The 24,634-nt window shown below is 31.2% G+C and overlaps 2 protein-coding genes across 2 annotated transcripts; both read right to left on the minus strand.

The window, feature by feature from the left end:
* Nucleotides 1–338: 338 nt before the first annotated feature.
* LOC100812001 (myosin-binding protein 2) lies at nucleotides 339–4,739 on the minus strand. The gene is made up of 4 exons (XM_003524096.5): nucleotides 3,044–4,739; nucleotides 2,755–2,940; nucleotides 1,261–2,663; nucleotides 339–1,022 (listed from the first exon to the last, which is right to left on the minus strand). The coding sequence occupies exons 1-3, from the start codon at nucleotides 4,464–4,466 to the stop codon at nucleotides 1,300–1,302; spliced, it is 2,973 nt and encodes a 990-aa protein (XP_003524144.1). The 5' UTR covers nucleotides 4,467–4,739; the 3' UTR covers nucleotides 339–1,022; nucleotides 1,261–1,299.
* Nucleotides 4,740–14,428: 9,689 nt separating this feature from the next.
* LOC100776929 (putative clathrin assembly protein At2g01600) lies at nucleotides 14,429–21,460 on the minus strand. Its single transcript, XM_003524806.5, has 15 exons — nucleotides 21,148–21,460; nucleotides 20,989–21,058; nucleotides 20,790–20,887; nucleotides 19,307–19,445; nucleotides 19,069–19,196; nucleotides 17,751–17,843; nucleotides 17,546–17,596; nucleotides 16,932–16,997; nucleotides 16,778–16,843; nucleotides 16,598–16,678; nucleotides 16,414–16,494; nucleotides 16,068–16,244; nucleotides 15,913–15,994; nucleotides 15,684–15,805; nucleotides 14,429–15,000 (listed from the first exon to the last, which is right to left on the minus strand). The coding sequence occupies exons 1-15, from the start codon at nucleotides 21,235–21,237 to the stop codon at nucleotides 14,635–14,637; spliced, it is 1,710 nt and encodes a 569-aa protein (XP_003524854.1). The 5' UTR covers nucleotides 21,238–21,460; the 3' UTR covers nucleotides 14,429–14,634.
* Nucleotides 21,461–24,634: the final 3,174 nt, after the last annotated feature.

The raw sequence follows: 24,634 nt of genomic DNA on the forward strand, positions 1-24,634 counted from the left end.
GTTCATACTTTTTAAAGCATTTGCTTTGATTTGAAACCGTTCTCACCTTATCAATAAACAAATACGCTTCTCTACCTTGTATCTCTGTCCCATCCCTCTATTGTTTTCAGTGCGGTATAATAACTTACTAATATTATTATTTTACTATAGTTGTATTGTTTTCAATCTAATCTAACAAGAAGTTGCATTTTGCTTAAAGAACAATCAAATATTCCAATGTGAAAGCAGCGTTAAGCCTTAAACAATCAAATATAAATATTCCATTCACTATTTTTAGTTGTTTATAAAACATCTATCTCAGTCACAAGCTTTAAAAAAATAACAAGATGCAAAGTTAATTATTTCCAAGCAGCATGTATTCTGAGCAGTATATATATAAACAAACACTCACTTTTTTTATATATATAATTACAAATGAATACATGTAGTATACAAGTGACTCAGCTTTTCCCCCTAAGAAATAAACAAATCTCAAAGGATGATGCAAGAATGAAAAAAAAAAAGAAGAGAAAGAGAGAAGAGTGAGGCTACTTACCTCAATCTTCACTCTAACCAAAAAAAGAAAAAGAAAAAAAATGAAAGAAATGACAAAACTAGTGGGCCTAATTCTGTCTGTCTAATAAACTAGTGCTATTTTACCTGGCACTGGAATCTTTTTGGGATGTCTCCAGCTTTGCAAGCCAGGTCTATGCTCTCACAAAATACAAGTGGACAGGGTGGCTTCACCTCACTAGCCTACACACACATATACTCATCATCCTCCTTTTTCCACAAAAGGTGATGATGGACACAACCCACAAAAAATTTGGGCTTACTTGGACAAAAGAAACAAAGAAAAGAGAATGGCAGACTTCAGTTTTCTTGTCCACCATTGGATTCTCCCCTCTCCATCAGGGAACTCCCACTGACCTTTTTTGTTAAAATTGAAGTGATGCATTTGGTGCCCTCTATTATATGTAGACCACAGTGGTGCGCATGCATGCTTCATTTGCAGCTAATAGATCAACTCCAATTTAACAAATCTACATTATAAGTGCATAAATAATGAGTTTAGCTTCTATGCATCGTCACTATAAAAAAAGTTTATACTATTAATCAATAAAAAAAATCATCATTGATATAACTTTTAAAACATATATTGCAAAAGTTAATAGACTTGTCATATACAAAGGTTTCACATATTATTACTCACAAACAAATGATATTATGATTGAGAAATATAAATAATTTCTAATAGAGCAAGATCAGCATTATTTTTACCTATATCATCTCTTTGCAACATTTGAGCATGTAGACTTCTTACACTGCAAGATCTCCCATGTTCCTGAGCCGGAGTTCCACATTCCTCAAATCACGAAGATGTTGTAAAATTTCTTGTAGAAGATGTAACCCTTTATCTCCTTTTCTCAGAGAGCTGATACAATGCTTTAGAAACTCTCTATCTGCCTCCAGCACCTGTAGTCTCTCGTAAACATTATCCACCTCATCCTCTAAAGCAAGCTTTTTCTTATCCGAATTAACCTTTTCAACTGAATTGTTTTGCAAGTGGGGAAAGTCTAACTCGTCTCCACTCAACTCTACATCTGCTTCTGAACTCATTGCATCAAAAAGTGGGAGGAGCCTTTTGCCTTTTGCACCCATGATTTTCCTCCCTTGATGCTTTCCATTTATTTCCTTTACATGACCATTTGCAAATCCATTTACCTGACCATTGTGATCATCATGATCATGATGGTATCCATTCCCATTCTCTTCACAAAGATGTTCTACTGATTTAGCATCATCGGAGCAGTGATCTTCCTCGTAATTCAATATAACTAGCTTTTCTTCCAATACCTTGAGCTGTTCTAGAATTTGTAACCTCTCTTCCTCGAAGTTTGCCAATGATTCCTCCAAATATAAGACCGCGTCCACGGGGGTGTTCTGGTTGCTGCATTCTTGATCTTGATGACTACAAAACCCATTTTCCTCCTTTGCTTCGTGATTCAAGTCAATGGACAATCCATCACTATCTTCAGCATTGCTACAAGAGGGAGATGAAGTTCTGCTTCTCATGCTACCATCTCTTCTTGACATCATCATCTTTTCTCTTACCTCATATTCATGAACCTTCTTTCTATATACTTCAATCTCCTTTTCTAGCTCTAGCTTCTCTTTCTCCCTCTTCATCATGAGCTCATTCAAGAGTTGCAAAGCCTCCTGATCATACTCAGATTGTTCTTCCATCATTCTTTGATACTGCAAGGCTTCCATCTGCATTGCTGCTTTCTCTTCTTGAAGCCTATTTATCATTGCCATTGTTTGATTGGCTGCTATAGCAGATGCACTTCTCTCTTCTTCTAGTTCTGCATATAGAGTACTTAAGGCTTTCCTTTCAGATTTCAATGCAGATTTTAACTTTTCAATGGTTACCTCACCACCTTCTATATCACTTATCACACTTCCATCCAATGACTCTTCTGTTCCTGATTCTTTCCTCTCAAGGAGAAGTAGTTTCTTGTGTAGCTGATGTAGACTCTCCAAAGAAGTGGGTGTCTCAGGAACTTTTTCTTCCTCATTCTCATTAAGCTCCAATAAAGATGGCAAATGGTTATTTACTGTTGGCATTTTCACTTCAAGTGACATGGTTTTAAATTCTACAAACTCTTCACCTTTGTCATGACCTAGTTATAAATTCCAATAAAAAGAAGCGAGTTATTAGAAAGTTATAAGGATGGACATTGGGAAAAGGGAAGATAAGAAGTTGAGGCCTACCAATTTCATCTTGCACATTAAATCTGACTGTGCTAGTAGATGGATCTTCTTGCATTTGTTGATTTGTATCCAAAAGAACATCTTGGCTTTGATACTCATCCACTTGCTCCTGATCAGGAATTTCAGTCCCTATTGAGACTTCTGCTTCATATTCCTCACCTTCCATTTGTGATGCATCTTCAGATGCTGCAGGAAGTAAGAAAGTATTAGAGATCATTGCACATAGAAAATCCAGAAGAAAAAGTTGTAAGAACTAAAAAGACTTATTGAGTAGGAAAATAATTAGAACCTAGAGAAACATCTGAACATAGTTCTGCATCTCTTCTTTCCATGTTTACTTCAACATTATCATCCTTGGTCAAGTCATCCGAGGTTTGAACAAATCTCACATCTTCACAATTCTGCTCCAAATTTTCTTCTTCTACTTGTAACAGTTCTGAGGACTGGCCTCTGGTCCTTAATTGAACTGATTCACCCCCATTGGACTTAGAAACATTTTCATTCCCTTGTGCTGAAAATTCTGCCACAATATCCCCAGAAATGTGCCAATTCTCCACAACCGGTTCGGCTTCTGCATCAGCACTCTTATCAAAGTCCAGAATAAAATCTTCATTGCTGTTGATCCCTTCACCTCCCACCTTATATTTGCTTTGTTTCCTGTTTTCTAGGGCAGGGGAGTCAACCAATTCAATAGGAATCAATCTGCAATCATCACCATGAATGAAAAATTCCAGATGTATGGATGGAGTCTCCACAGTTATCTCTCTAGTGCAATCAACTTGAGCAGTGGATTTCTCACAAGCTTGATCTTCATCATCAGCAGCAGCAACAACATCATCACCATCATTATCCTTAGGCTTAGGGACATTCAAACTTTCCTCTTCAATTGTTTCTTTCCCTTTCTCCACACCCAAATCCAAATTGCAAATTTCATCACACAGAATCTCCACGCCATCACACACAGAACAATCACAACTCTTCTCTACCTCCTCATCTTTTCTATCCAAACCCCGATCAACCTCAAACACCATGTGGCTTCCCTTGTTTTCTTCATTCTCCTTTTCCTCCTGATGATGATCAAGCACAATATCCGATCTGGTGTGATCTTCATCAATCTCTACACCAACCCGGCGCTCCGAATTCTGCTTCTGGTCATACTCCAAAACATTGAGAGAAGGCTTGATCAGAATGCAAGGAGGGTAGAATCTGTTGTCCAAGTTGACACCACAGCAAGAACACCTCAAAGCCTCTTCAACCTTCACAATTGCCTTGTCAACAGCATCTTCAGCACCCTCATCCTGAATCATACCTATCTGTTTCATCCATGGAAAGAAACCAAAACTCTGTGAGAGTTTCACATAATCTGGTTGGGACGAGGATGAGCAATCCTCACACATGTCTTGTGACTCAGCCAGTTTGTGATGATTAGAGCAGAACCCCAGTTTGGAAATCTCAGAGGCATGAGCTTCACACACAAGATCTTTGCAAGAACTCTTGTACTTCCCAGGCTCTAGGATGTGATCGATTCTGGTGCACCATATGCAAGGCCTTTTGAGGCCAAAGTAATCGGCAAACTTAATGATTAGATAAGAAAACAGAGAATTGAGGAGGAGGAGGATGATCAGAATCCATTCTAGGATGGCATAGACTAGAACAAGGGTGATTTTGTTGGTGTTTCGCTGTAACATGGTTGCAAACTTATTGGCAGCCATGGTTGGTGTTCTGTTTTTTTTATATGTACAAAGAAAGGTTTACCTGGAATATCAGATTGGAACCTAAGCAAGTATTGGAATGAGAGACAGAGAAAAAGGTTTAAGGGAAAGAGTGTTTTCAGACAAGATGTCAAAACTGTATTTTGGGTGTGTAATGTGTGTGTGTGAGAGAGAGAGAGAGTAGAAGAGAAGTAGAGAGCAAGTGGTTTTATTTAGACTGGGTGAGGAATAGGCGGTTTGAATTGAATGGAATGATAACCAAAGAAGAATAAGGGAAGGGGGGAAAATGAAATGTTCTTGAGTCAAAGAAAATCAAAGAATTTTGTGTATTTTTTTTTTCTGAGTATTGTTTATGGAATGCTTTTTGACAAAATGAAGCATGGCAATTTAACAGTTAAATGGTTTCACTATATCAATTAATTAAAAGCTAAAAATTAATTTCGAGATACTAAAATTTATTTAAAAAATCAATATTTTTCGACATGTATATTATTTCATACATATAAACATATGATCAAACATGATTATCTGTTAATTATTATATCATGTTGGTAGTTTTACATTTGTACCTAAAGACAATATTGTTGTGAAACTTAAGGAATTTTTCAGACAGAAAATGTGAACCTGTCCTTGTGTAATCATTGCTTTATGTGGATTAGTGTTTTGGGATCTAGATAGTTTGAGTTTGTAATGAGCTTTTTCAAGGTCTGGAATTTTCTGTGGCTGAAAAATATTATTTTGATGATCCTACTGCCAGCTCCTCTTCAATTTTTCTATTGAGGTAACAAAATGGAACGGCCCACCAAACCATACACATGAGCTGGTGGACCAGACCCAAAGTGAGGAGTGGGGCCTGTTATAGCTGCAGATGCTTGATTCATTATGTGGGTATGCTTCCTAAGAAACTTTGTTTTCTTTATATGAATATTAGTATACCCTCATTCCAACCAATGAAATCATGTATAAAATCAAACTCTGGTTTGCAAGATAGCTGCTTAAAAGTTAAATTTCACTTATTTTACTTTGTCGACAAGCCTGTTGTGTGCCAATTTTATTTCACAGGGGTGACAACTTTTAAGAGAAAGCTGATAATTAACTTCAACAGATGGACAACATATTAGAAAAAGTTTGTTGTTTTCCCCCCTTAATCAAGAATGTGAGTTACCTTATTTTAGGTTCATAACCATATACACAACTTTTTTTAGTTTAATTTTGATACACTACTTGTATAAATTTTTTTTACATCATCAACATAAATATAATTTCAATTATATGACAATTCAAAATTAGATAATAGTTTAATTTTTTTACACTATTGGCATTCTAATAAAATTATTTTTTTTGTCATTTTCTATACTTGTAATTCGTGAATTTCTATGTTAAAATAAAATTTCCTCAAATAATTTATTCAATTATTTGAGTTTTATTGTATTTTTGTCCTCTTTACCATAAATTCATGTCGGATGAACAATGAAATAACTCACTAGTTAGGTAATCCAATTAAACCCTAGAAAGAGAAAGGTAGCCTTAAGAAGCCGAAAACTAGTTGTTTTTGTTAGGGTCCAACAGGGATGAATTTGGCTTTTGGGTCATGGCTGCACCGCCACTCACCGACTAATTGCCATAGCAGTAGCACCCTATGTTTTGTAAAATATAATGTGATGACAATTCAAAATTTGGTTCCCATACGTTATCACAAACCCATATGTACTTTCCAAAATAATATCTACATTTCCATATCTCTTTTATAAAAGGAATCTATGGCTACCTTGGTGAATGTTGTGCTTTGGCCCTCCAACAAATTGCTTTTGCTTTAGTCAAGTCTCCACTGCACTACACCATAAGTTTTTCAGTGTCTCTCATTTGGCCCTACTGGTTATAATTGAGCAGATACCTCTCCCTCCCCCACCCCCCACTGCTAATATAATTAACCTAAATTGGGCTGCCATTATAAAATTTATTTCGTACATATATGCCAGCTCAAAGAAAATATATATATGATCACACTTTTGTTCCTGTTGATCATAATATTTGAATGTACATCCATCCAAAAATCCAAAAATACAAATAACATAGTGTGGTATGATGGATAAATAATCTTGTCTTTTAAATGTGATTAGGGATTCAATCTTTAGGGTCATGTGTAAAGAAAAATATGTTGAAAAAAATCAACATCTTAAATAGATCTTAGTATCTCTCTTAAGCTCCTAGCAAAGAGATATATTAAATTTAAAAAATACAAATTTTAATTTTAATGTGAATTATGGTTATGTCAAATTAAAAAAAAGTTAGACACTTCTTCCTATTATCAATGTTGTTTGATGTGTACAATAAATTAATAAACTAATTTATTCATCAAAGTTCAATTGATAGAATGCTTTGTGGCAAATATTAAATTTATTTATGTTTTCCCATAAAATATTTGTGCTAATGGGTTACATTATAAGTATTTGTGTAATTTGTAAGTTAATGAGAAAGGTGCTAGAGTATATGAGAATTAAATGAAGGTTGGATGCGAAGATGGGACCATTTATTTTGATGGATTGTTGATTAGGCAAAAGCGCAAAGAAGTAAACAAAACGAAAAAAAAGGTTTTAAATTCAAAGCTAGACTATCTTTCTTGGAAGGAACATCAAAGCAAAACTCACTTTTTAAAGTTAATCACTGGTGGGAGCTCTTAATTGCTCTTCTCAATCCCATTTTCTTCCCCCTTTTCTGACCAAAGAACCATAACCACTTGAAAATTTGAAACAAAAGAAGGGATCGGAAAATGTCATTGTTTTCTGTTGGAAGCCCTCACAATTGCTCCTTCTTAATCTCAATTCCCCCTTATTCTGATCAAAAGATTATCAACCATCTAGAATGCTAAACAAAAGTAGAGCTTAAAAAATGTCATTGGTCTTCGACTTTGCAATTCAGGAGGCTAATGAGTCCCATACTTCGAACACATGACATGATCCAGAAATTTGATTTTTTTTTTATAAAAAAACATGTGAATAAGAATAATATACGCAAAAGATTGGTTATGTTGGTCCACTTATTGTTGAAAAATAGTCTAAATTATGGGGCAAATAGCTCCTAGTAAAAAGTTGTATAGAATTTTGCAAATTTGGCGACTTAATCTAAAAATGAACTCAGGAATTGCATTTGTTATCTAATTGATCAATTAGATTGGGACCCGTAGGCCTCATCTAAACGGCTTGCGTGGGTACAAAGACATCACCCAACAAAATTTAAATTAATAAAATATAATGAAACGAATGTTGAAGTATTTTGCTTAATCTTACATATTAATCATAAAAATGGACCCTATTTTCCATTTTCAATGATAACTATTACAACCTTATTTACGTTATATCATGATTCATGAAAATAACATCCTTTTAGCAAACTCCGACTTAGCAAAAAAGATTGAACTTACCAAAAAAAATAACTCCGCCTTTGGATTTTAATGCGGGGAGGGGTACCAGAAATCTAATTGCAATCTACTTATTTCACTTTTTAAAATAAAATAAAATAAAATGGTACATTGAAAGTACTGAATAGTAGAAAAAGATGATGGGTGACAATAATAAAGGATTAAATGCACAACACATTACTATTACATTGAACTCTTAGACATTAGAACAGGTGGAATTGAGTTTCATTATTTTAAGCTAATTACTGTTTTAAGTTAATTGATTGATACAAATATCATATTCTAACATGCTAATATAATGCTCTGTTGTGTCTTTGAACTGGAGTCCTAATAGTAAGAGACAGTTGGAAAGGTTTAATGGCCTACAAATTAAATTGGAATGCTACGTATCTCATTCATTCTATTTAACTAGTTTTATGATAAAGTATCATATCCTATTATAGATGAGATAAGAATGGGTGATGGTTAGAATGTCTAAATCTTTGGTTCGTGAACATGAATAGGAAAAATAAAACTTTTTTTATTAAAAAATATACTTTAGAATGACTAAACCTTATTGTAATTAAATATTCCCACATTTTCTTTCCTAGCTAATTAACCAGTGAATGGGGTTTAGTTTTTCATAACTTTATTCTGAGTTTATTTTTGAGATATATATGTGCTTAAAAAAAATCCTTAAAAAAAGTCCATGCTTTTATATGTGTAATCTCGTATTTACCTACTAAGTGATGAATAAAAAATATTTTGTAGAATCAAAATAGAAAGAGGGTTAGTGATAAAAAATAATGTTCATGCTATGCCATCTTAATCTTTCAAATCATAACGAAATATCCACGTATGGACTATGGACAAAGAACCAATAATAACTTTTTGCTTTGGTTAGGGAAAGATGGCCTGCAGTTATCTGTGTTTATCCACCGTATCAGTGTATATCCCAACCAATAAAGTGAATAAACACTATACTTGATGGATATTTCATATTTCTTTCTTTAATTTTATTTATTTATTTTTTGTTTAGATTTTAGGCACCGAATATCATGGATTTGAATGATACCGACATCATATTTATACAAACATAGCAAAGGAGTGAAAGGACATCTGTTATCGACAGAGACTTCTTTCAATGCTTTGTGTTTCTGAATTGATATCATTTTAACCTTTTTTAGAACTAATCTGGAGAATGAAGTGAATTCAGACTCCAACAAAATAATCAGACACCATTTCATTCCTTAATCTTTTTAAATCAAAACTAACTCTTATAAGCAACAATCAGCAAGCATTTAAGGGTCCGATCACCCAAATGGGACAAAAATTGCCCCAACTAAAAGAGATGATAATTGAGGTGTTTGGTGGTAGAAATGGAAATGCAATCAAAAACAATATTAAATCATTATATCAATTTAAAAAATAAATTAAATTCAATTATTAATAAGTGATAATCAATAAAGTTAGAAAATAAAACATTATGTGTCAATAAAGATTGATTCAATTGATAAGAATCATACACATATTTTATAAAAATATAAATTTAATTTTCGATGTTGATATAAAATTCTTAAATCTATTCTGATTCTCAAGAGTCTTGAGAATCAACTCACATAAATTTTAATTACAATAAAAAATAATCACACATTATTTATCACAAATTTTTTGACAAATATATCAAGTTGAATAAGTAATTAAATGATAAATAGAGTATTATATCATGAATTTGTTAGTTGGCACATATTATTTTACTAAATCAAATTAATTAATGGGGGCACTCTAAAAAAATTAGTGTTTGCTAGTTTTTTAAATGGTTACTAAAAAAGAAAAATAGAATTTCCTAAAAAACAAGAATAAGGAAAGTTTAAATTCAAATTAATCTAGAAAATCAAATAATGATAAAGATAGTTAAAGCATAGACTTCACCTATTGTTCATGTGATTAGCTCCCGCATAATCCAAGCATCTTCTTTTAATGTTTAAGATAATTTTCACAAATATTTTCTTGGTATACAAGTTCTTTCGAACCCATACACAAATATTCTTACATTTATTCCTTAATTTAAAATATCAAGAAGGCATGAACTAGACTAAGACAATTTTTGTTTGGTGAAGATGGTAAAAGTACGACAAAAGACAAGTTTGGTAATGTCCTGATAGTCACATGCAAAGACTCTTACACTCAAATAGGTGAGAGTATGAAGGAAGTGTAAAAATGAAGTTAGATTCATATTTGACGGGTTAGATGCACTCATATAGTGGTGATTTTGGCGAAAAAAGTCATTAGGAGGTTATTTATTTTATGATTCCTTAATCTCATTAGTTATATATGCAACATAATCCTTAAAATTTAGTCGGAAGTTTAATTTTTAAATTTCTAATACCTTTTCTAAGACCAAATATAAATAATATAATTTATTATTTTCAAGATCAATGAAACTCAATATCCATTTCTAAAACATCCTAACATCATCGGTAGGAAGTTTAAACTCCTGATAAAAGCTTTATTAAATCTTTCTACCCATATCTATTATTCAGTAAATTCATTAGCTACTTGCATTCACCTTATAATTTGTTATAATTATAATAAAACATTCTTGATTAAGAAACTTCTTATGTATCACGAACAAGTAATCTAAATAGTTATTTTCAAATTATATATAAGCACACGTGCGCGAGACATGATAAAATGCCATCAAGTATTAAACATATAGTAAAATGACACATTCAATAACCATTTTTTTGTCAACTCAATTGTTTGATGCATGTGATATAATCATGGTGTAAATAAAAAAATTTTATAATTTAGACATTTATTAATATATAATTCAACAATAACTGTTTTTATATATATTTTAAATATCATATGCTATAATAAGACAATAAGTACCAATTAAATTTTGTATATTTGTTATATTTATGAGAATTTTAAATTCAATATTTCCTCCGTCCCATCATAATTATCGTGTAACAAAAAGAATTTATCTTAAAATAATTATCATGTTAACTTTTCAATGTAACATTAATTAGTTTATTTCCCCTATTTTTCTTGTAATATTAATGGTTGATAACAAGATTTATAACTAAACTAATGATAATTTAAGGCTAATTTTATAAAATTATTATTTTTTAAAAGAATGATTTGCACTTAACACCTTACCTATCTTACACCAAGACTAAACCCAATTTATAGAATAAAGAATCAATTATCAGTATCTTTTATTTATTTATTATTTTTCTTGCATAAAATAATTTTAGACCGCTATTATTTTAGGATGAAGGAAATAGTAAAATCGATCAAATTCACTTTTGATTTTAGTTCAATGCCTAGTGTTGTACATGTTTGATCTTTACACACAAGGCACCTGCGCACACACATGGTGTAACTTCTTCTACAATGAATGAATGTTTAGTCTTTTTTATTATAAATTTATAGAGTAAATAGTTCATGTACAAATAGTGTAAATTCCTTTTGTATTGTCATTAATCATAAATAGGAACATACAGTAAATATTTTGATTTTTATAATAATTAAAGTTATATGTATCTTATTTTTAATTAATTTACAAAATAATTTTTTATATATGTGAGTAACATACTCTTTAACATATTTTTTTATTAGTTGAAATTTGTTAAAAATTATAATTTTTGATAGATTTAACTTGTCAATGATTCTCTTGATTTTGTAGATTTTAATAAATTTTAATAATAGTGAAGTATGTTATAAAGAGCCATTTCTCAAACTTTTTATACTGATAATATATGGAATTTAAATTCTACTTTTTTATTCATTTCAAATGTAAATACAATTTTAATTTATTTAAATTTAATTTGTAAATATTAATACAATACTATGTTAAAGATTGTTTTAAATAAACTGAATTTTTAAAATCATTGTAATTTGAATTTAATTTTTAAATTTTGATACATTATATTAATAAAAATAATATCTTGATTCAAATAATTTAATTTATAATTTTAAAGACTACTCTCTTTAATTTCTTATGATATAAAAAGTAAAAAAAAATCTTATTAATAGTTAAAATATATTCTATTTTATTTTATTTTTATTGATTAAATTTTAAAATACTTATATAATAGACGAGAAAATTATTAATTTCTGTAAACTTCTTAGTGGCTTTAGGCTTCTACAGTAGTTGATTGTATATTCAACCTTAAGTTATAATATGTCTATTTTTAATAAAAACAATGGTTTGCTATGAAATGTTCATGGTCAATAATGATACAAAACACTGCATCTCTGATTAAGTTGCGTTGGCATTTAGATAATATTATGATCCAAATGTTCACTTTTTCAAAATGATTATACTACATGCATGTTTCTTTGCTGATATTCAAATTTATATTATTTTCTCTCACATTTATAATATGTAGATAAAATATTAATATTTAAATGAATATAAGGGTATATTGAAAATAATACTTAATATTGTCTTAAAATTTTAAATGAATAAAAATTAGAACAAGTTTTTCTTTTAAAAATAGACATATAAAAAAATGATGAAAGAAATGATTTATTGCAAAGGGAAACAAACTATAAAGGGTCATATTATCTTCCCTCCTTCTGTAATATATCCAAAGTTTAAAGGTTCAATGAATCCAACTTAATAATTCTTTTGGTACATTGTAAGTTTTTATTTATTATTGAAAAAGATAAATGCATATTTGATTTAATTTATTCAAAAATAATTTTTTTTATAAAATTAAGAAACAATTATTTCTATAAAAAAATCACTAACTTGAATTACCTGCTGTCTGCGGAGCCATAACAGTCTAAGTCAGGAAAATATATATTAAGAGTTTAAGTATGGATATATAGATAGATATAATGAACCTACAGAAAGCAAATTGATATATTTTTTGCAAGATTCCAAACAGTTATATTTTTCATCTTTAGGCAGCAAAGGTACGTTAGAAATACTGCCTTTTATCTTTTCCTTATTTTAAAACTTTGGATTCTGTTAGGATAAAAATTAAAAAAAATACACAATGGAGAGAAAGTAAGAATCATGGAAGTGTTGGGTAATGATAGGAAGTAAAACTCATGGTTCCTTTACCAAGAAAAATAAAAGATTAATTAAACTAGGGGGAAAAAGACACAAAATTGGGAAATCTAAGTTACATGAAGGGATGTGGTAGCAATGATGATGACTTGAAAGTGTTAGGATGTGTGGGACAAAGGTCCCCTCTTCACCTTGCCTTTTTCACCCTTCCCTTTACCATATTTTTCTCTTTGATGCCTCTCCTTCTACCTACCAATAACCCTCTCTCTTTATCTTTATCACTCTCTTCTCTTCCCACTTCATTATGCCATACCACACAAATATACACACGCACAGACGCACGGGGACACAAGGGGTAACTATTATCCTTAAAGTAATATATGTGCACCGTACTCATATTTATAGGTTCATGTGCTCAAGTACTTGTTAGACAGTAGCTAGTAAGCATGCTCAAACAAACTTCATCATTGAACTTAAGACAACACTTTCATTTTTCTTTTTTTCTTTTTCTTATAGGCAGGGATAGACCTTCATTGTAGGTCTAGGGACATTTTTTTTTTATAAGATGACTTATTATTTTAATATATAACTTCAAATTTATATCGGTTTGCTCTCACTACTTGTTCATTCATAAGAGGTTAAATTCTTCTAAAATTATATCATAATTTTATGTATCTTTCACAAAAGAAAATCAAGTAGGATATGACAAAGTTTACTTGTACTTAATACAATTACATGTCTTTTTTTTAAAAAAAAATAAAGAAAGAAAGAATACAATTACATAACTAGCATTTAAACTCAAGATCGACCTAATTAAATTATAACAACTCGGTACAATAACATAACTTTATAATAATATAAAAAATAATTTGCAACGATAAAAATTAAAAATTAAATCTTTGTTTTGGTAAATCAACTTATAATTCTAAATCACAGATTACGTAAATACAAGCATGCAACGATGTTTTTTCGTGTTCATATTGTTTCAAGTCATCAAACTATCAACCATCATGGCACTTAATGTTCATTAATGGCTCATTTTGAACTGTTCATTCAGTTTTATAGTGCTTAGTCGTGATCTAGAAGAAAAATTCAAGGCAAATGCTATACTCAACTCCAACATAACTAGTTTCGAACTCGAGACAAGAAACTATAGGAAGCGCACCTTAAATTCGCTTACGGACGATATATAACCTTATGTATGTTTCATTAATTATAACACACAAGACGACAAACACAACATGCATTCCAAGTCATCATCTTCAACCTTAAACCCGGTCACTCTGACCCAGTTCTAACCCGTCAACTAGAATGTAAAATCCAACAAGTTTCAATCCAAAGTCATGCATTTTGCATAATTTTAAACTTTTTTTTTTGTCACGTTATATTTTAAAGTACACCTCTAAAATCCATGTAGATCAAATATCAAATCTAACATACTAGTATACAAAGTGTAGAACCATACAATGAATACTGAATACATGATATATATGAACATGTGTAAAAGTGTTCCAATTACTTAAAAGAGTTGGGAAATGTTCAAAGAAAGCTATCCCACCATTATGTATATCATAAAATGATCAATACACCGCGTGCGTTGTCTCGATTTTACAAGGCGCACCTCCCATTCCAGAAAACATCTATATCTAGCAACAAATGAGAAACTCATGTTACAATTTGCTCAAAACCAACCAACCAACTTGATGGATTAAATACATCCTTGTATGTTCAAAAAGGCATTCTTATAACAAGCCAGTGCTTCCAAATGGATTGTTGTTCTGTGGGTGAGGAACAGGATTGGAGGCAGGAAATGCTCCAAATCCTGCATCTCCAAAGGGATTTGCTGGGTTCATCAACATAAGCTGCTGCTGCTGCTGCAGCTGTGGCTGAGGCTGAAATGGTTGTTGGTAAGAACCAAAGGGATTTGCTTGCTGTTGCATTGCTGCCATTTGGACAGCAGGTGGGGGAGGGATGCTGCTTGATAGAGCAAATGGATCCTGCACTTCAAATGGATTTGGGGCTGGTGCTCCATATACTGGTTGTTGAGCAGATCTATATGCCGCTTCATCGTATAAGCTATTAAGAGTGAGAGAGTCCAATCCACCAGCCTGACATTCAATGGTAAAAATATGACAAACAGCTCAAGTTAGAGAGATTTATGTTATTCTCATCATTCACTATGGACCATCTAGGCATCTACTCTGTTTTTTATCAGATACAGTGGCATTGAATATTAACATATGGACCCTATTGGTATCAGAAAAAGAATATGTTCACAGATCAAATGTCTTAAAAATATTAAGAGCAGATATAAACAATCAAATTATTTATACCCCTCAAATCCTGCATGTAATGCAAATTTGTCTGTTGAAACAACAGTAGATTAACACCAAATCAAATTTATGCAATATATATTGACAACTAAGTAAACTTCATAGGATATGCCAACAAACAATTTATTGAACAATGTATTTTTTATTGTGTTGAATAATGAGGTACTGTTATGTTTATCCATAACAAATTGAATATATTTACCAGTATAAAACTAAAAAGTTAAAATATTATACTTCAGAAACCATATAATACATTAATTTTAGGAACAAATAATGGACCACAAACTAATCTTTTTATTGATATGAAAGTTCCTGCGTGATCTACATCCTACTTGATGTCAGTTTTTAATCCAACAATTAATTTTGTGCTTAGTTTTCAATTGCAAAACTTTCACGATGATATCAATGGATATTAATTAATATTAACAATCTAGAAAGGTCACTTGAAGGTCCCCTACCAATTGTCTCTCATTGGCTGCAGAAATATCAGTACTTGGAGTGCTGACCAGGGCAAGCTCCCATCCGGTTGGATCAAAATCTTTTGTTTGAGAAGCAGTTGAGTTAAAAGCTGATGTAGCGCCTATATGCATGAAACAGTCACATTTCATAGATAAGCAAAACTGGAAAATAATCCACTAAACCTTTCTTAGCAGCAGAGTTTGAGCAGAAGCCAAAAACAAAACTCACCAGTTTCAGTGGGGACTATGGCTAGGGCAAGAGCATTTCTTTCCTCTATGGACGATGCATCAGGTGCAGTGTCATTCAATCCCTGCAACAAGGACAGCATAAGGAAAATAAATCATACAAAAAATAACAGATAACTTTGGGATCCAAAAACCTACCAGCAAGTCTCCAGTTTCAAAATTGTTGTGAGCCGATGGTGGTGGTGGTGGAGGTGCAGATTCAGAATCAGAGACAACAACATTATTATCAACAGGAACTGGTGGCTCCTGTTCTTCATCAGATGGTTTGGCATCTTCAATTGCAAGAACTTCTTCTGGTCTGTAGGTCAACTGAAGCTGTTCATACAGCACAATAAATGAGTGGCTAGAACTTGAATGTGAAAGAAAACAAGGAAAAGCATACATTGTTGTCCAACAAATGTTCAGCATAACCATAACAAAAATCAATTTACAAAGGAACTATAACAGCTATGCTCTACATAAACACAATAAATGATGTACTAACCAATGGCTCAGTTGGAACTGTAACCACTCGTGGCGCCTCCTTAATGTACTCTTCCATGGTTGTAAGAAAAGATTGTGGAGGCTAAAAAGATCAACAATGAAAATAATTGGAACCCTGAATTGAAAATGAACAGGAAGAAATTGTTAAATCAAAGCATGAAATTGCCATAATCATAAAGGCATACCTCTCTTAAGACAGGAAACTGAAAATTCCTAGCAAGTTCCAATCCTTTGCAAACATCATAGAAATCAGATAGACTTGCTGCCTGCAACAATTTGGGTGTTTTAATACAAGCAACAAATCATGAAATTAAAATGCAAAAGCCAGTGGTTAACTGAAAGAAATACAAGAAGCAAAACATCACCTGCTGACCCGCACGTTTATAGGCATCAAGGGCTTTAATAGCTTCATGTCTGGGCATCTCAAAAAACTACACAAGGAAATTATAATTTTCCAGTATAAATCACATTTTATTTAAACTTGACACTCATCACGTAAATAATGATAAGCCCATTTACCTTATCAACAAGATTGATAATGCCATCATTAATAGCACAATAAATCTTAAAGCTCTCCTTCAGTACCTAGAAAGAACAAAAGAAGCAGATCAATATCAAGTTGGTGATCAATTACATCAACTCCAAATTCACAACTATTTACTAACAAGGACTCGTTTAACTATGATGATAAATTGCCACCGTGCTGTCCCTTTCCTAAACATAGTTTTAGATGGAGACAATTTGATATCAATTCCAATTATCAACAACCAAATATGGAGGATAGTCCCAGTCCTACTTTAAATGGAAGAAGCATCAATAAATGGTTGTGAAAGTTTGGAAGGTATTCCAATCAAAGTTCAATTTCTAATCCCAATATTCACATCTTAAAAGTTTCAATCCATGAAATAAAAGAAAAGGTATTCCACAACCTCAAGATCAACCAATACAGTTACAGTCAAACCAAAGAATCCCCCATCTTTCCCAACCATGCACTATAAATGCTCTCTGGTTCTCTGCCCAGAAAAATCTAATATAGATGGTACATTCCAAATGTTTATATATCCTATCTGTAAACTCTAAATCTCTAGCTCAATACAAAAAGGATCTTTAGATAAACAGACAACAACACATACCAGGGCAAGAGCATATTGTATCACATAATTGCTAACAGCTGCTCCTTCTGGCTGTAAAATGAAGCATACAATCAGTTTTTATTGTATAAGAAAATACTACAAAAAAGCAGTAATAAGATAAATAATCATTAAACCAAATGATATAATCTGGTCAACTTTAAGAAAAAAATACAAGATAATGAATATCCACATTTCACAATATTACCCGACAACCAACAAGTCGATACAGCAGCTGCTGCAAAGCAGGCAACTGCTCCAATAGCTCCTCACTATCCAAATCCCTGGTCTTGCTGCACCCCTGCTTGAAAAACAAATAAGCATGAAGACTTTCAAAAACAAACACAATTCAAAATAAGAAAGCAACTTGCTTCAAAAATGCAAATAATCAAAGAAAAGTGAGTCAAATAAATCCACAACTAACCATTTAGAAGTTTTTAACAATGTCCATCAGCAATGCAAACCAATTTAAATAATAAATATAGACAATTCCAATAAAGTAAATAATGTATTGTATTGAATTTCTTCCACCCTAGACAATTAATTTCCTTACAATACCGACAAATCATACAACTCTGCAGAATTCTACCACTAAACTAACTAATTGTTCCAGCCTCTCCTCCTATCTAAGCTAAATACCTATCCTTCCAAGCTCCAATCTCTATAACTAACTATTGATAATCTATGTAACTTATTCTTGATATTTGGGACTCTACCCACAAACACACACACACACAAAGGACTTCTTTCTTGCCAAAATATTGTGGTTATCTTGAGAAACAGATCCAAGGGTGAAAGATACGTCAACTGTACACCAAGAACCCCAAAGTTTCACATAACAAAAGATAAGTTGGCAAATGTTTCTAAACTACACCAGCACATGACACAGCTATCAAGAGAAAGAACAAATTACACCACACCAACCCATTAGTAAATGACTATTATCCAAATCCAGATTAATTCTAAAGACAACAAAAACATATAGATAAAACACCCACTGAAATACTACTGATGATTTTCAACACCAGAACACATATATTCAAGACAACCTAAGCTTTTCACTCCTAATTGGATGAGTTCTGTCTAGGGAAAAGAGTGACAGTCAGAGACAATAGTACTCCCTCCGTCCCATAATAATTGTTGTGTAAAAATAAAAAATAAGTCTCAAAATAATTGTCATTTTAGCTTTTCAATATAATACTAATTGTCTTTTTCCACTTATACACTTTATAATATTAAAGATGGGCAACAAAGACTAAAAATAATAAATGATGATAAGGTTAATTATGTAAAATTGTTACTCTCTTTCATCTATTTATTAGTTTTTCTTGGTCTGTGTAAAAAAACCCAAGACAACAATAATTATGGGACGGAGGGAGTATTCACTATTCACCTTAGGTCTTAGTATTGGTTTTCATGGAAACACTTCTCAATCCATATAAAGACATCATCAGATGCTACATACACATACACAAAACTGGACCAGTTATCCTAAAAGAGTATAATAATGGGTTTATTGAAATTACCTTCTCCTGCCCTTCAGCAGGTTTGGGTAGACGCTCAGCTTCAATATCATACTTCAGAATCCGAAAGCATTCAAGTCTTTCTTCCAAAAATAATGCATATGTACGTACCCAGGCAGAGCAATCCCAAGCTGCAAGCAAATGAAATCATATGGCAAAACATAGTACAGTTAGAAACATCTAGCTTAAGCCCATATGTAAGTTAAACAAAACATAAAGATGGTAAGGCCAAAAAATTAACCAATTGGGCTAGAATCATCCTTGAAATTTGAAAGTTGGAGAATCCGTCCTCTTTGTGAGAAATTCAGAAGTTCTTCTCTAAAAGTAGGATCACCCTCCCTCAATAACCTATGGATGACTATCAGTGTTTTCAATGCCACCTGTGAACAAGATGCAGGGTAGTGAAACAAAAGCATATGTTGTTATCTACATCTACATATACACATTATACAATTATGGGCTAGACAAGGGAAATTGAGCTAGCAACTGATGCTAAAATACATTTTATAATAAAATAGTTGAGACTCATTAAATTGAGACATTGCAGAGGACTAGGCATAAATTCTTTATATATAATCCTTAGACAATATGACCTGAGGAATCATGAGTAATATTAGATGCTCAGTTCAGTTGGCATATAAATAATGAAAACATCTTAAGCAATAACCAACACAATGTTGGTATTCAGGAATTCTGTTACATGAATGAGAAACTACCATGTTTTTACTTTTTAACCAAGAATTTTTAAAGAAAAAAATAATGGTGATTTTGTTTCATGGAACCCTATTCCCTCCAACACAAGGAAGAATCTAGAAATTAACTACTAGGGGAATCAAAAAAATGTTTTTCAAGATTCCCTTCACAAAAGTTTAATAACAGGAAAAAAATAAGGTGGCATTTTTTTAATTGAAAGCATATCAACAGAAAATGAAATCAGAAAACACACCAAAATTACCAAACACCACTTTAGGAATTCTACATAGGGTCCAATAGTGGCACAAGAATAAAAAGGAAGGCTGGACATCAGATCACTGCTTGATCCTCTAATAATTTATGAGAATTGAGAAAAACAGACAACAAAAACCTCATAACATGTTTGGCATAAGTGAATACAATTTGTTGGCATACAATAAACTTTTAAGAGATGGCTATCTAAACCAGTGCATAACAAATTTAACAAAATGTAAGGAAAATGCATCCTTTAGTAGTAAATAGTAATAAGAACATGAATAAGAACAGGAATTATCAAACAATTGGATCCATTTTTGCATCCTCCATCAAAATAGATTTGAATTCAATCCTTCATAAAATTTTCCTTTCACCATTTGGTGTCATCAATGCCACATGCCACAAATCATTATCAAAATTCAGAAATAGCACAAAACTGAACACCAATAAGAGGGAAAAAACAAAAGAGAATCCAAATTAGTTTCACATTTATTTAGCCGGATTTCTGACAGTAAATGTTGTTGAATTTGAAAAGTTTGTATCACATCTTCTGACATCAGCAAGCCAATATCAATTTCAGACCATTGAATCTTTATTTTCTCTTTTCCGACCATGAAATTCCTCAAACCTAACAACATCAATCCATCAGGTAAAACAAGAATCCAAGTCCAATAAAACACAAAGAAAAATCATTGAATGCTCAAACAAAATCAAATTGCACATCAATCAAGCGATCACATAAACTTTGTCATCATCATAATCATTATCAATCCTACCGTCCAATTCCGCGTCTTCGCCAACCGCCGCGAAAGTGCATGGATACAGTAAGCAACATCAGCCCTAGGCCTCACAGCAGACGTGGCAAACAGAATCTCTGCAACAAAACCAAAAAAGATTCAACTCCATCATCATCTCTCCATACCAACAACAAGAAGATCAAATTAATTCGGATCTGAAAGCCCACAAATCACTCACTTCTGAGGTGCCTCTCTTTGGGGGGACACTCGACGTGGTTCGTGGCTTTGACAATGGCAACGTCCAAATCCTAAAATTAAGAACCAACTAAACCACCCCACATAGCCAAAATCAATCGAAAGCAAAGAAAGATCCTATCTTTGGAAAGAGGGAAATTACCGCGTAATCGCTATTGACATGGGCCAGACCCACTTTGGTGGTGTCCTTGATGGCACCGTAGGCTCTTCTCCAAGACTGAAGCGTACCCATTTTCCGATCTCTCGTGGTTTTCTCTCTCTAACGCGTGGTGGGTGTCGATCAAGAGAGAGAAAGTGAGGAACTTTGATCGGAAAAATCGGTAAGACTCAGCACAAGTGAAGAATCAAATCCAATTCCGACAACCTTGGCTTTTAGCGGCCCCTCCTTCGCTGTGTATCATCATCGTTTTTTTTTTCTTTTTAATAACTTTCTTCTTTTTATTATTATTACTATTAATTTAGCCGTATTATTATGATTTTTTTTCTGATACAGTGTATTGATATAAATTAACTCTCGCTGAAAAGAGTGATTAATTTCGTTAAAAGTTACGAGCGTATACAAAATAAATATTTTTTTCATAATATAATTTATTCCATATCAAACATCCCATAAGAATTAATCATGAATTATTTAAGAGTGTTACTTAATTTCAAAAGTTTTTGGTAGTTTTTTATGTTATGATAAGGGTAGGAAGGGTCAGTGTCTTATTAATGTAATAATTGGTGATTAGTTATTGTTAACTATTTGTAATCAAGGGCATTGAATGTGTGTATCATGAAAGTGAATATTGGTTGATGAAAAGGGAAAATGTAATTTCGTGGTTGGCCTCATTCTTCAATAGCACCTGAATAATCGCATTTGTCACTTTTGTTTCTCATGTGTAATTCGTTTATAAATGTGTTTCTTAAAGATGAAAATATAAAATTTAGTTTTTAAAAATGTAAAAAGAGTAACAAATATTTTCTATTATTAACTTTCGTCTGTCATTGTTAATAAAATCGCCTACGTGACACGACAGAGAAAGACAAAATTGTCACTTAAATTATGGTCAACATGAATTTCCAGCACAGAGACATATTTGTCATAATATTTTTTTGACTTTTCATCCGTTCAGTCTCATGCATCCTGAAATATGATCATACAAAATTTAGTTCCCGAAAATATAAAAGTAATATATCTGAATGTTAATAATAGATTGTGACTAATTATTATTATTATTATGTGTTTATAATTTAATGCTCATATTTGTTTAGTACTTATGTAATATATTTTTTAAATTGTTTTTTAATATATATATATATATATATATATATATATATATATATATATATATATATTATTATTATTTTGATTTCCTTGTCAAACCTTAATCTTTACTATTAAAAAAAACTTTATCTTATATCTTATAATTTTATCAAATTTCTACTAAATTTCTCATTTTTAATCTTTAAAATTATTTCACATCCCAATTTCAACTTAAGTAACCTTATATTTAGATTGAAAATAATATGTCGAGAGTTTTGAGTAGAAAAAATACAATCGACTGTGAGACCAAATTTATTTATTTTAGAAAAAAAATTAATCAACTTTTTTTTTAAAAAAAAAAGTCTCACAAAATTTAAACTAGATAAAACTAAAGTGAAAATTAAAAAAAAAAGTCTCACAAAATTTAATCAATTGAGTTATCATTTAAAAAAATAAAAATCTTTTATTTCTTGAAATTTTTTGTTTCTTCAATTAATTATTAATCTTTATTATGTGTTATTTCATAATATGTCAAATGGAATGCAAGGTTGCCACAACCTCTAAATTAACGAAAGATACAACTCTATGTTTCACCGATAATAAATCTCTGTACTAGTTTGTTTTTTAAGTTAACATCTGTATTAGTTTGAGCATTATTATATTTTTCATTTAAATTTATTTGGGTTCTTTATTTGTTAGTAACTATTTTTCATTTCATTCATATTATGTAGAATAAGTGTTGTCTCAAGTGAAAGTACATAAGGTTTATCCACGAGGTTCTTTCATATTTGAGGTATATATATACATTTTATTGATTAAGGAAAAAGACTTATAATTTCATTTTAGTTCTATCTAGTTTAAATTTTTTGAGACTTTTTTAAAAAAAAATAGTTGATCATATTATTTTTAAAAAATAAATAAATAAATAAATTTGGTCATGCGGCTGGTTGTGTTTTTTCTACTCGAAACACTTGACATATTAATTTCAATCTAAATATTAGAGTTTTTAAGTTGGAATTGGGATATAGAATAATTTTAAAGATTAAAAGTGAGAAATTTAGTAGAAATTTGATAAAATTATAAAATATAAGATAAAGTTTTTTTAACATTAAAGATTAAGGTTTGACGAGGAAATCAATATAATAATAATATATATATTAAAAGATAATTCGAAAATATATTGCATAAGTACTAAACGAATAGCAGTAAATTATAAACACATAATAATAATAATAATAATAAATTACAATTTATTATTAACGCCCGAATATATTTGTCATACTTTTTATATTTTTACGGACTAAATTTTGTATTTTCATCTTTCAGGGACGCATTTGTCAGCAGGGTCGGAAGACGAACCGTTAAAAAAATATTATGACAAATATGCTCATATGCTGGCAATCCACGTTCACAATCATTTCAGTGACAAATTTGTCCTTCTTGTGTCACATATGCGACTTTATTAACGGTGACGGACAGAAGTTAACGGCATGACATATTTATCACACTTTTTACACTTTGAGGGACTAAATTTTGTATTTTCATCTTTCAAGGACGAATTTATCATCGATTTACACATTATGGGACAAAAGTGACTGCTTATCCTTCTTTATTTTAAAAGAATTCTTTATTTGGGGTTGAGGAGTTATAATGTGTCTCAATTTTAATAGTGTGGTTTTCAAAAATAAAGAAACATAACAATGTATTGAAACATAGAAATGTAATATTTACATTTTCAATTGTAGTTACACTTAGTCTCACACCAAAAAAAAAAAGTTACACTCTAGACTAATTATTTTTAACAAAATATAAATATCTAATCTTAATATTAGTTTTGAGTATTTAAAAGTGGTAAATTTTTATTAAAAAGGAGAATATTTATTGCGCTTTTATATTTTAATGTTAGCAATGTTGTATTTTTAAGTATCAATTTTTAAAATGTTTTAATTTAGTACAAATAAAAATGTTGATTAGGATTTCATTTGAAAAACAACTTGTCTAATGGTTGATTAGAAATTTATAACTAAAAGTACTTAATGAGCCGTGTAAATAAAATAAAATAAAAAACTAAAGATGTTTATTTTAGCATTCTCTTTAAAACAAATAAAACATAGTATATAATTTAGTTTTCTATGATATAATGCAAATTTCATATCTACCTTTTTCCAGGTCGCTGATGAGTCTTTATATCAAGTTCGTAAAAAAAGATCTTTATTTATTGAACTATTAGGATAATCCTAATGAGTGTAATTTTGATGAAATGTAAATATGTAGGGGGGAAAGTCGTAATGTATCATTCATCATTCATCCTCTCACACACAGGAGAATGATAGTTTTACTTTAAAAATTATAATTCATATATATATATATATATATATATATA

Source organism: Glycine max, chromosome 5 (assembly GCF_000004515.6).
Source record: "Glycine max cultivar Williams 82 chromosome 5, Glycine_max_v4.0, whole genome shotgun sequence".
In the NCBI taxonomy this organism is placed as follows: Eukaryota; Viridiplantae; Streptophyta; class Magnoliopsida; order Fabales; family Fabaceae; genus Glycine; species Glycine max.

What these genes read in the sequence shown, in the direction of transcription:
- LOC100812001 (XM_003524096.5), bottom strand. Translation starts at nt 4,466, where the DNA reads ATGGCTGCCAATAAGTTTGCAACCATGTTACAGCGAAACACCAACAAA. An exon ending in ATGTTCAGATGTTTCTCTAG is followed by an intron (nt 2,941 to 3,043) that starts GTTCTAATTATT and finishes TACTTCCTGCAG; the next exon opens with CATCTGAAGATGCATCACAA. An exon ending in TAATGTGCAAGATGAAATTG is followed by an intron (nt 2,664 to 2,754) that starts GTAGGCCTCAAC and finishes ATTTATAACTAG; the next exon opens with GTCATGACAAAGGTGAAGAG.
- LOC100776929 (XM_003524806.5), bottom strand. Translation starts at nt 21,237, where the DNA reads ATGGGTACGCTTCAGTCTTGGAGAAGAGCCTACGGTGCCATCAAGGAC. An exon ending in CTGCTGAAGGGCAGGAGAAG is followed by an intron (nt 17,844 to 19,068) that starts GTAATTTCAATA and finishes TTTTTCAAGCAG; the next exon opens with GGGTGCAGCAAGACCAGGGA. An exon ending in ATAAACGTGCGGGTCAGCAG is followed by an intron (nt 16,679 to 16,777) that starts GTGATGTTTTGC and finishes AAATTGTTGCAG; the next exon opens with GCAGCAAGTCTATCTGATTT.